Source organism: Cavia porcellus, unplaced genomic scaffold (genome assembly GCF_034190915.1).
Source record: "Cavia porcellus strain 051 isolate PalLab524CR breed Dunkin Hartley unplaced genomic scaffold, mCavPor4.1 scaffold_15, whole genome shotgun sequence".
Classification (NCBI taxonomy): domain Eukaryota; kingdom Metazoa; phylum Chordata; class Mammalia; order Rodentia; family Caviidae; genus Cavia; species Cavia porcellus.
The window spans coordinates 46,798,808-46,811,901 of NW_026947498.1; the positions used below are offsets into that span (position 1 = coordinate 46,798,808).

The window sequence follows — 13,094 nt, forward strand, 5'->3', positions numbered from 1 at the left end:
AAATGGAGAGTTGAGTCACATAGCAAGTGGGCAAGAATACGAAATAGGGTCTTTGCTGGTAAAGGGTTGGGTTAATGGCTATCTCTTTTCCTCAAGGTGACCCACTGAGGTGACCTATTGAGAATATCAAGCGCTAATGTTTATACTTAGGGTGTGGTTGCATTTATTTTGCCTTTTGTCTTGATATCTCCTCAGCAGCAGAGGTGTCTGTTTCCTCAAAGGTTGCAAGATACCTGGTTTTCGGCACTGGCTCCTTTAAGGACCTAGCCCTGTCTGACTGCCTGAATTTCTATCTAACTCAGTTGTTTGTAACATTCTCTCCTCTGAAGAAGTACCCCAAACTGCTGTGAGGGAGAAATGATCAATCTGGCTTCTTCATACTGAAGGGGGTCATAGTTGTTGATCAGCAGAGATATGCTACAGAGGGTCTATCTAAAGGCCTTTTATCTTGGGCAGGTGTACAGCTTTAAGTCTCCATCCAGTGATCTCTGTGGAACACCTCCAAGTGATATAGGGAAAGAAACTCCCAACCTACTAGATGTCTGGTACAAATTCACGTTCTCTAAAATCAAAGAATGAATTTTAGGAACAATGGAGGTTAAAAGCAGAATGGATTTATTGAGAGAAAGAAAGCTGTCTGGGAGAGACACAGAAGGGGTCCCAGGTGAGTTGCCCTGTGAAGAACAGCTTTGAATATAACTTCAGAGTTAATCAATATTTTAACAAGAATATGTAAATTAAGTAAAAATACTCTCTGAAGGAATAAATAACCTCATTTTATTAGCACAAACAGGCTCTTCCTTGTCTACTGAAGTCTAAGTGTAAAAGATTATTGTAAGAATAGAAGGAAAGGCAGACAAATGGAAGGAATGGAGAAAAATCTAGAGAGAAGGATATCTCTTCCCTAAAAAGACAGATACCACATATTTTTATTTAGTAAAGTCTAAATATGAAACCATCTAACTGATTCTTTCAGTTAGCTATTTACCTACAATTAGGGTTGGATTTTTTTTTGAGACAAGGTTTCCCTGTGCAGTGCAGGCTGACCTTAGGTTCACTTTATAACCGAGATTGCCTTGAACTTGCAGGGATCCTCCTATCTCAGGCTCCTGAGTGCTCGGATTACAGGTGTGTACCGCCATGCCCAGCTCTAATTAGTTTTTACAACTACTTCCTTTCTAACATTACAAATTCTTTTATTTCAAAGGTCAAATTCAGAGACGGCTTAACTTCTTTATTGTACTATTGAGAATCAGTGTTCTGAAAGTCACTGAGTTGGAAGAGGACCAAATCACATATGCAAATCACTACACTGCACATTTTCCTCTACTCTTCCTCCAGAAAGTTTACCAAATAACAGTTGCAGATAAGCACTAACATTAACTGTCATCTTCTGCTTGCCCTCATCCTCTTTACTTCCTTCAATTGCTTCCCTAAAAATGAAGATACAAAGATCTCAAAAAAATCATCCTGAAATGCTAGTACCTTTTCATGGGATCTATCTTTCTATCCAAAAGCTACGAAGGGGATATTACAGACAATAATCCCATTTAATCTGACTAGAAAGAACTTGATTTTGGTAGTCTTTTCAAGACTACCAAAATATTTTAAAGTTCTGTGTATTCTTTTACACAAAACTCATTTTTGTTTGATGTGACTCTACTATAGGGTTGGCCCTCCATATCTAAGGATTAAACCAATTGTGGACTGAAAATACTTAGGAAAAAAAAAGTTAAAATTGTTGCTAATGGATACTATGTACTTAGACACAAGACGGGTGGTTGCTGAGTTGGTACTATAATATGCCCAGATTTCTTTCTTCTGATCATTATTTCCTAAATAATACTGTGTAACAACTATTACATAGTATTAGATATTAATCAACAGATGACTTCAAGTATATGATTGGATTTCTATTGGTTATATGCAAAATACTACAATAAAGCATTGAGAATCACCATAGTTTGTTATCCCCAGAGTACTAGAGTCAATCACTTGCAGATATGGAGGCACAACTACAGGACAACCAAGTGGGTAGCCTTTATCCTGAACATGCTAGACATCAGCACAGAAACAATCAAGTAGTCTAGACTGGCAGCCTCTCAAATGAACTATCACTGATCAAAATGCTGAAATCCCAATCCACATCAAGAAAATATATACTAGGTAATAAGTAAATTGTATAGGTGACAAGCATAAAATTATTGGTCCAATGACATATAGCCAAGTACATGCACATAAATACAAAGTTACCTGAGTAAAACACATGAAAGTGAGTTAAAACATATATCTAAGGAAACACCGAAAAACATTAAATATGCCTTTCCTCTCGTCAGCAAACATTTATGTGTCAAAATTTGTTAAACAAAGGACAAACTCTGACCATACTTTTTGAAGAGGAAAATCTCTGGAAAACAAATTACATTTAGAAATGAAAGCAACAGTTACTAAGGTGTAACTCACATAAATATAGTGGAATAAAAAGCAATCGAAATCAGTGAGTCACAAGAATTGGCACTGAAGTTAAAATGTTCAACAAAAACAGGAGTACTGTACTCCAGGTAGGAAAAACAAGCCTAAAAGGATCTACTTACTTATGAAAGGTCAGGAGATCAGAAAAGGACTACTCTAAAAAAGAAATTCTGAGATATAACTGTATCACACAAAGCTTTCAATGATGTACATTTGGTAATTATGGAACTATTATTAATTCTTAGCAAATGTTTATAAAATGTTATCTTAATGACAACATATAGTCACTGTGAAAGTGATCTAGAATTCAGTACATCAATCCAAGTGTTGAAACATAAAATAGATACGAACTTGTTACTATGGTATGTTTGTATTATTAAAATATGTATGTGCTATAAATGGTTTTATTTCCTTAAATTTCCTAAATTCATAACGCGTATTATTTTTAAATCCTAGCGTTAGAAAAATAGCAAGCAGCTTTGGAATACTGTGATGGTAAATACTGTGTCAACCTGATTTGTTGGGAGTTACCTAAGGGAAAGGTAGAACATTCTTTGGGGCATATGTCTAAGCGGGTCATAGAGGCATGACCTCGGGTACTATATGGAGTCATTTGGTTTTCCTCTCTGATGCTATTCCCTGCTCTGCTTCCCAGCTGCCATAAACAAGAGCAGATTTCCCTTGCCATGTTCTTCTACCACAATATTCCTGTTTTGGAGCCTGCTAATCACATCTCCTAAAACTGTGAGCTAAATTAAACCTTTCCTTCTTTAAGTTGGGCATGTTGGGTATTGTGTCTCAGCAACAAAAAAACTGATGAATACAAAAACAAATTAGTACTGCCAGTGGAGACAGCTGTGACTGTACCTGACCATGTGTAAAAGCTTTTGGAACCGGTTTGTGTGAGGAGTTTGAAAGAAACAGAGATGAGAGCTACAAAAATCTTAGAGTACAGAGCTCACTGGGTGATTCTAGTGAAAGTTTATAAGAATGCTGATAGGAATGTGGACAGTAAAGGCCAGAATCAGGAGGTATCAGTTGGAAATGAGGACTTTACTGGTAGTTGGACTAGAGGCCAAATGTTATGCTATGACAGAAAATATGTAAACATTTTGCACATGTCTTTAAGACTGTGTAGTAGCCCAAGATTAAAGGCAGTAGACTAACTGATCAGAGGAAATTCAAAGGCAGCCCAAAATTCAGTCTGTGGCATAAGTACTGTTGAGTGCTTTTAATCAGATCTATAGTGAAAACTGGAGCAGAAGGCAGAGCAAAACATTTTGAAAAACTTAAATTTTGGGCCACAAGAATCGTGTAAAATTGAAGCCAAAGTGTGGCTGCTGAAGAGATTGGCACTATTAAAAATAAGCTAAGTATAGTACTTTGTACAGGTATAAGAAAATGCCTTGATAGCTGGGCATGGTGGCACATAACTTTAATCCCAACACTTGGGAGGCTGAGGCATGAAGATTGTGTGTTCAAACCTAGCTTGAAATGTATGGCAAGACCCTGTCCCAAAAAAAAAAAAAAAAAAAAAAGCCTTGAGGGCATCTCAGAAGCCAGCAAGACCCCATTCACCACAGGAACAAGGAGGCAAAAGTATCAGCCTTTCATCTGAGAAGAGAGTCCCTGGGTCCTGTGCTCCAGAAAGGCCCCTTAGGGAACTGGTTCTTCAAAAGTTTGCTTCACTGTAATCAGTCATCCAGGCACTCAGAGGCTGCTGCTGCCATGATCCAAGAAGGTTAGGCTAGTGCGCTGGCTGACAGCTGGCTTGGGTGTCATCTGTGTGATGCTGGGTTTATCACCATGCAGAATGTAAGAATGGAGTCATGGAAGTTTCCAAGGAGCCTTAGAAAAGCTGTGTATGAAGCTACGGGACTAAGCCAAGGATGCCACAACACACTAGGAATTTGGAGATGCCAGGTACGTGGAATGTCTGCTAAGGAAAGTTGGAGTGGAGCCCCCTCAAGAAAGAGGCTATGTGGGTTGCATCGGGCACAGTCAAAAAGTGGGGCTCTCCACACCTCCTAACACGCTTTACCACTGTGTGCCCCAGATACTGGAAATATAACTATAGGACTTAATGGCTGCCCTGATGGGTCTCAGTCTTGTTTCAGCTCAGTGCATTTCTATCTCCATTTATTCCTTTGAGAATGGAAATGTTTACCCTGTGCCACTGTACTATGAGGTAATTTGTTTTTATATTTATATAGGTTTACAGCTCACAGTTTGCTTCAAGTCTTATTTATGCTTTTGAAAAATGTTTAACTTGTAAGACTTTGAGGGCTGGGGATACAGCTCAATGGCATAAAACCTGCCAGGCAACCAATCCTTACACTTTTATATAATCAACTTTGGGTCATAACAAAATGGCTAAGAAGGAATTAATCCTAATTTAATCAATTCCTTTCCCATTCATGTTTTGAAATTTAGACAATCTATAATCAAACCCACCTACTAAATCATAATACATAGCACTATTATTTGGAAAGTACTAAACAATGCTTCTTCTGCAGGATTATAGTTGTAGATTCAATAAAGGTGATTAATAAACCCATAATAAACTGAAACTATTATTAAATTGGAGATGTATTCAATAAACCTCACCTACAAAATATCACTGTTTAGCAACACAGTACAAATGTGTACTGGATGCTCACCCTTCTCAATCCTGTGGCCCCTGGGAGCTGCTGCTGGCTACCTCACCCAGCATCATGAGGACCAAAGAGCACATCATCAGCCTGAGGAAAATAAATTAAAATTCAAAATATGATTCTCATTAAATGTTTATTGACTTTATAACATTGTGAAGTCAAAAAATTCTAAGTGATTCATCATAAGTTAGGAAACCTTTTTATATGGATACGTGTGTGCATATACTATAAACTTACAGGTGTCAAAAAGCTCCTAATTACTAGTCAATGAATTAAGTTTTATTTATTCATTTAACAACTGCTTTGTGTCAGGCATCATACTTAGGTTCTGAGAAATACAACAGGTTCTGAGAAAAACAAGACAGAGCCAGTTCAACTCTTCAAAGAGTCAAGAGAATAGCAGTAAAGACAGGAATAAGCAAATCTACCATCAAGTAACAAGCACTATGGAAAGGAAAAGTCCAAAGTGTTAAGAAATCACACTAGTAAGCTTACAGAGGGATTTTAGAAAAGGTGAAATGACCTCAATCTTGTAACCTAAAGAATGAGAACTTTAGGACAGTGTTCCTAGAATACCCAAAGGCCAAAATGGAGTATCAAGAAATAAAGTTGGAAAGGTATACAGAATCAACATCAAGGAAGGTCATAAATCATAAGGAATTAGAAGTTTATCTTGGTAGGAAAATTACTTATTTTAAGCATAGGACTGATGGAATTTACTCTAGTAGTAACAATCTAAATTGAAAGAAAACAGTTAAGTATTCACTAGTTTCAGGACTTTCTCCTTCCATATCCAAATATGGGATGCTCCAGACCTTTATTAAAATGATATAATATTTGCACATAATGTAGGCGTATTCATACATAGATATGTAAGATATTTGAAACAAGTCAGGGGTTTATCTCAGCGGTGTAAGTGTCTGCTTGGCAAACATGAGGTCCTGAATTTGATCCCTGGCACTAAAAAAAAAAAAAAAAAAAAAAAAAAAGAGAGAGATATTTGAAACAGGGTCTATGATGCTCAAATTAATGTGCTGAAGAGATTCTACTGCCTTGGCCTACCAAGTAGCTGGAACTACAGGTATATGCCACTATGCTCCTCCAGTGTATTTTAAATCATCTCTACATGATTACTTATAATACTTAATACAATGAAAGTGCTATATTAATCACTGTTTTACTGTATTGTTTAGGAAACAATGACAGGAAAAAATCTGCTTATGTTCATTACATCTGCAATGTTTTTCTGAATATTTTTAGTTCTGATTGAATCTATAGATGGAGAACCCATGGCTAGACTGCAAAAAAGACAACTGCTGTTATTCAGTTGACAAATGATAGCACTGGAAATGAAACAGTTAGCTATTTAACATGTTCGTTATATAATCTAGACACAGATAATCTAGATTGGATGGAAGAAAACATGAAATAACAAAGACATAGGGATAACACCAAAGGTGTTGGCCTTAAAAGTTAATGAGTCTATTAATTAACAAAAGGTGTTTTTAGGAAAAAAGAAGAAACTGAAATATTTATGAAGTAATGAAAATTTCCTTTAAACTCCCTTTAATTTCCTAGGCCTCATGAGAGGTCTAGGCTAGAGATACAAAATTAGGGTGCCATCAATTTATATATGTAAATGAAGTTGCTAGTGGGGAAACAATATCCAGGAAATGTATGCAACATAAAAGAATGCTTACATATATTTGGGTCTGGTGGTTCATGTAATCCCAGCTACTTTCAAGGCTGAGGCAGGAGGATCAGAAGTTTGAGGCTTGCCTGGGCAACTTAGTAAGATCCTGTGCCAGTAAAACAGGACAAAACAAAAACAACCAAACAAATGAAAGATATAGCTCAGTTACTCCTTGGGTTCAAACTCCAGTATCAAGAAGAAAAAGGAAAAAGAAAAAACTTTTGATAGAACTGTGATAGTCACTAAAAGGAAAAAGCAGAGAAACACATTAGAAAGAAAACTACACATCAATGAGGGAGGATTCAGGATCTATCTATCGATCGATTGATCAATCGACTGTGTGTGTGTGTTTGTGTGTGTGTGTGTGTGTGTGTGTGTGTGTCTATGTTTAAATAAGGAAAACATACCCATCTTAGGAAGAGGAGAACTTAAAATATTAGCAGGAAAATGTGAAATAATGGCATAGGATAAAGATTAAAAAGTATTCACTAAATTTAATTACATAAAAATGTCCCTGGTGACCCAGACTAACTAGAAACATTTATGTGGGGGAAAGAGAATGGGTTTATTTCCAGGAAAAAGACAAACAGCAAGTTACTCATTTCTTGATCCCTTTATAAAATGTTTAGGTACATCTTTCCTAGTCTAGAGAACTGGCTTAGATTGGTGGTTCTTAACCGTTTTATGTGTGACAACACTTATGTAATGGTAAAAACCCCAAACATAAAAATCATTATATTTTTTATCACCACATGAAAAAAAACTGAATAAAAGTTATCATAAATTTGATAACACTCTCGAATACCAAGGCTGTTCAAAAAAAAAATTTGATAACACTCAAAATCACAAATTATTGGGGGAAAATATTTAAGACATCTGCAGAACTAGGATACATAGCTGGAATATTTGGTAACCCCTTATTATACAACTGAAATCCACAGATTAAGAATTACTACATATAAAATTATCTTCAAATAACTTATAATTTTGAAAAACTATTATTCAAGTTAAAAAATTACTGAAGAAAAATTGCACACCATATGTCAATGACCTAAAATGAAACATGATTTAATACTTCAGTGTCATACACTACTAACTGTAATTAGATGCTTTTCTTTAATAAGCTGACATTCCTGTTAATTAAAATATATTAATAGTCTTTATATTTGCTTTGTAAGTTTTTGCTATTCCAGAAAAAAGGTAACTGAATAAATTTTATATTGGTCATGAAAATTTCAAATCCATTAGACAAGAGTCCAGAAATTTCACTAGTTCATATTAGACTAGATGATGCAAACATATTAGATGCAAACATAAGCCAGCACACAAAATCCACAAATTTTCTCTTGCTCCTACTGGACACTTACTGATAATATTAGTCTACTCTTTCATTTACTTAAAAATTACAGCTATTGCTCAGGCGGAGAAATAACTGTTAGGGCAATAGAATTCAGCCAGTTTTCCATCAGTTGAAACAAATGCTTTGTTATTTAGCAGAAGCCCAACAAAGTTGCCAATTTAAAGGCTACTGCTCAAACACAAAGCAAGTTTTCTAACCACGGATACTAAATTACAATTAGTGGCAGTTATATTTAGACAGTCTAATAACTCTAAGCACTAGACTTTAAAATACAAAAATAGGCATTTAAATATATATACTGGATATCAAAGTTAAAGTATTTCCATTAAAAATAACCAAGACATTTCATTAAAAAATAATCTAGAAAGTTTTCAGTGCAAACCCAAGGATTCCACAGGGTGAACAATGCGATAAGAATATGCTTTGCTCAGTTTTATTTCAGATTATATAAACATCACTTTAGAGGCACTGCAGTTACACAAAGGATTCACTCTTTTTTTTTTTTTTTGTAAGAATATAGAGGTACTCATGACCTCGAGCTCGCCAGGCAGTTGCTTATGCCTCGGAGCTAAATCCCCAGCCCAAAGAATTCACTCTTAAAGGTCTGAGTTTTAGCAATCAAGTGAATAAAAGCAATTTGCTAAATTCTATCAAATACTAATGGTACAGATCTTCTAGGATAAGTTAGAATGGTTGAAACATCAATGAAATGTTAAAAATATTTTTATACACACAATCTGTTTTTAATGATTGTTGCAGAACTGAATACTTTTATGTACTTTTCATTTTATGAGTAAAATTAAAAGTAACATAGGAATTGAGTAGTGAATTTCATATATGAAAGACTTGTGGTAACTCTCCTGATAACCACCTTCACTAACAGCACTCAGAGTCATCAGTTTTTAGTCCTGAATGAAATAGAAGAGGTCTAACATTTTAATCCTCTTATTCAACAGGGATGGCAGTAAAGCGCGGAGTAATAATCACGTTCCCAAAGTAACAAAGTTGGAGAGTCCAATATAAAATGACACCTCCCTAGTTTTCATGGCCCATGGGTTCTTTACGTTATTGTGATACATACATCTTTTCTGATTGAAAACAGGCCATGTTTTACTTTCCCACAGATAAAGTCATACTGCTTTACAATGGTCGAGCACATGCCTCACACACTGGTGGGCACTAACCTCTAACACTAAACTTTGCAAAAACGTGTAGAAATGAATGTGTGTATGTAAGCTTGCATATGTACTAATACTAATTACATGTATACGCGACCGGGAATCAAGTTTTTTCCAAACTTTATTCGGATACTATCACTATAATTATAGACTCAATAAAATACTCCACCTCAATCGCAGTAGTGTTAACCAGCTAAAACAATTACCTGTACAGCTGTCAGATATCAAAAGGATTTAATAGTTCGACAAAATCATACAAAACAGTTCACCAGACTCCAATCTTGTCTAACATCAGACAACTTTTGTTAGCCATATTTCCTGGTTTTGGCCAAAAATTTTCAAAATTTACTCCCATAGATTCTTCGCTTGCTAATTAAATGACCATTACATGTGCAAACGTTCCTGTACTTGTTACTCTAGATATAAATGCTGTGTCACTTAAAAGAGAAGCAAAAGGTTTTCCTAAAACCTAGAAGAAACTGTCAAACAACACTGCTAACCCGTCCCCGCCAGCTACTCCATCTCCTACTGAGGCACACAGAAATTAGTCTCCTTAAACTTGTGCGCGGCCATTTGGCAGTTATGGACAGATGGGAAGACCCCTCACCAGCACAACCCATCAAGGAAAAGCTGCATCCACTCAGTTTCACTTCTTTGGCCCGGGGCCACTTCTCACCATTTCCAGGTGGGCGCCGGAGCCTTCTGGATGTCCGCTGCCCAGGGCTGGGCTGGCCCTGCCCTCCGGGGTCTTCCGCTCGCTGTTGCGCTTCAAACCGGTGGCGTCGCCCCTGCCTCCGGCCTCCCGGCGCCGCCGCTGGCGGCTCCACAGGTACACCGCTCCCGCGCCCAGCAGCAGGGGCGCCCCGACAGCCAGCGCCAGCTGCCATCGCGGTAGGCCCCCAGTCCCGGGTCCCGCAGTCCCGCCGCCTCCGCCCACTCCACTCCCGGAGCTGGGCGCAGCCGCTACGACCGCGGCCGCCTCCACTGGCTTAGAGGCGGCCATGACGAATGTCCTCTGCTACCTCCTCTTTACCAGTCACAGGCGCCACAGTCAGCAGGTAGCGTGTAAAGACACACACCGTACGGAAAGAAGGAAAGCAAGCAAGGAGAGAGCACGTTAGGCAAAGGAAGAGGACTGCAGAAAAAGGCCAGAGGTCACCGGAAGCCCAGGGCATGACGGGACAGATCTGGACGTCAGACTCCTCCCCTCTCAACTGTAGGGAGAGTCACTTCCGGGTTAAGGGACCTGGTGACAGTGGCTTGGTGGCAACCCCTTTCCCTTGGCTTTTTTCTTGGGGCTGTTTGTGATAATCGCTTGCGGGGTCTTGCGCTTCCCACGGTACCAGTTGTCGTCGTTTCCCTTTTAGGAGGAACGGACAGGTGGCTGTATTGCCATTCGGGGGAAGCAGGATAGGCGCGTATGCAGCATGTTTGCGCAGTGGATCAGAATAGAGGGAAAACGCGCGCTGAGAATCGGCGGGAGTGGCAGAGGAACTGCGTAGGTTGTTGGCTGGCGGGGATGGTGACCCGCCTAGGTAGATTGGAGACTACATTTTCCAGTTCCCGTTACGTTGTTCAGCTTGGACCTCGGTGCCCTTATCTTTCTGCGTTTTATATGTCAGAAAAAGAACTGAATATTGAATATAGCCTGCTTTATCAATTATCTTCCTGTCTGGCCCGTAGTCAGAATTTACTCTGGACGGATTTGAGGTTAGGAGGGCAGGAGGAGAGTGTTGACTCAGTGGAAAAGTGTGAAGCTGTATTGATTTCGGAGGAAAGAGATGAACCCGGATATGTGCAGTCTCCATCTGCATCAGTTTTGAAAGTATGTGTCATTAGGATGTTTTGGAACTTAGTGGTCCGAAATATGAAGCTTCAGCGTTCCTGCCTGCTTCCAACTTTCCTTTACGTATTTGTAAGTGGAGCTGGATTCCACCTGATACTCCAGCCTATCCGACCCTGTCAGAATTCTTGTTTCAGCGTCCTGCTATGCCAACACAATGCTTGCTTTGTAGCATTTGTCTTCAGCTGGTTTCATTGTAATCTGAAACTATATAATTTCAATTTATAGGTTTTATATTTCTAATAGCTTGTCAATCAAGTCTTTGCCCCATGCTTTGTACCAGATATCTTTTTAGGGGGCGGATTCTGGGGATTGAACTCATCATCTCACGCTTGCCAAGCAGGCGCTTGTGCCGCTGAGCTAAATCTCTGTGCCTGTATCAGGTCGCTTAAAATATGAAAATTACCCTTGTGAAATATTTGGAATTCACAATATGTTCACGAAAGGACAAGAAATAATAAGTGAGAATACAAAATGTAACTCCTTATTTCACATATATTGGTTTGCAGACTCATTACAATTCTATAGAAGTTTGTCTTTTAAATTCAATGAGGATTTTCAAAATCATAGTAACACTGCATGGACGTAGAAAGAAGTTAATTTATTACGTTGCAACAAAATGGACTGATTAAAACAGAATGGGGTAATTTGAACAAGTTTCACGATTTTCTCTTACTTTACACAGGTTTCTACTAGTAAATTGCTTTCAAGCAATAGGATTGCTTAGTAACAAAGTAAGAAAAATGGATAATAGCTGTGAAATTGAACTGATGAAATAGTGATTGTTGCAGCCAGTCACTTTCCTCTGTACCTTAAACCCTAAATAATTCTCCTGTTCCTTATAATCTTGACTTTCCCTTTTCAGAATAGGAAATTAGGATTTTTCTTTCCTGAAATTTCATTTTATCTGTGGCATTATGGAGGACCATATGGTGGTAATTCTAAACTACTGGAAGGATCTAAAACGTTTAAAAAGAAGTATTGCTTATTTATTGGAAATAGCCAATAGATTGTTATGGTTCAAATCTAAAAGTAACAGGATTTTTTCTGTGAAATGTTTTCTTCCAGTCGCATGGTTCCCCTCTCCAATGACAATGGAAGTTTGTTAGTTTCTTGAAACATTTGTTATACTAACAAATATTTATTTAAAGGTTTTATTTTGTTTGGTTTTTTTTAGGATTTATATTTATAAATCAATTTTGTTGGGGCTGGAGGTTTAGCTCAGCGGCATAAGCACCTGCCTTGAAAGCAGGCAGTCGTGAGTTCGATCCCTGGTACCGATAAAAATGAAAAAACAAAAAAAAAAAAAAATCAATTTTGTTACTTTTGTATTTTTTTAAAATGCCATTTCTTTCTCTTTTTTTTTAACGGTACTTGCTTATGCCGCTGAGCTAAATCCCCAGACCCTAAAATGCCATTTCTTAGTTTGTTTGTCTCTTTTCTTCTATTCTCTTTTTCATTTGCCAATTTTTATTGTATTGTAGCGCAGAAATAAGAAAGTCATTTCCCAGTTTTATGATTTTACTGACTTGATGCATACTTATGAAGTGGTGAAAACACACATCTCTCATGTTGTAGTAAAGATTTAATGAGATAATACTCAAAGTTCTTTGTTGTTTGTTACAAGATAATAGACAATACTTAGTTCTTTATTTTTCTAAATATTAAAGGAGGAAGGTAAAATATGGTAATATGAATTTTTTTAAAATAGATTAATGGAAATCAAAAGAAGCAACTTCACCTCTTGTTTGCTGTGTATTTAAGGAGGCATTTCAGTAAGCTAAAAAGTCTTTGGACTGAGATTAAGAAGACTTGAGTTCTTATTCTAGATTTTAATCACTGAGCTGCGATGTCACTGAGGGCAACTCTGTTTTCTGACTTTTAAATTGTATGA

General features: G+C 37.6%; 2 protein-coding genes across 4 annotated transcripts in view; one reads left to right on the top strand and one right to left on the bottom strand.

Annotated features, from left to right (window-relative positions):
• Positions 1–10,526, bottom strand: part of Tomm70 (translocase of outer mitochondrial membrane 70) — a 40,204-nt gene extending 29,678 nt beyond the window's left edge. Inside the window, exon 1 of one of the 2 annotated variants that reach the window (XM_063224831.1) lies at positions 10,034–10,526. In XM_063224831.1, coding sequence (XP_063080901.1) covers positions 10,034–10,360 — 327 coding nt within the window. In that variant the 5' untranslated portion in view covers positions 10,361–10,526. The remainder of the gene's footprint in view (positions 1–10,033) is intronic. The other variant, XM_003469247.5, reaches the window with a different exon arrangement.
• A 65-nt stretch (positions 10,527–10,591) lies between these two features.
• Positions 10,592–13,094, top strand: part of Lnp1 (leukemia NUP98 fusion partner 1) — a 58,715-nt gene continuing 56,212 nt past the window's right edge. The window contains exon 1 of one of the 2 annotated variants that reach the window (XM_063224833.1): positions 10,592–11,182. In XM_063224833.1, the coding sequence (XP_063080903.1) occupies positions 10,778–11,182 (405 nt within the window). In that variant the 5' untranslated portion in view covers positions 10,592–10,777. The remainder of the gene's footprint in view (positions 11,183–13,094) is intronic. The other variant, XM_063224832.1, reaches the window with a different exon arrangement.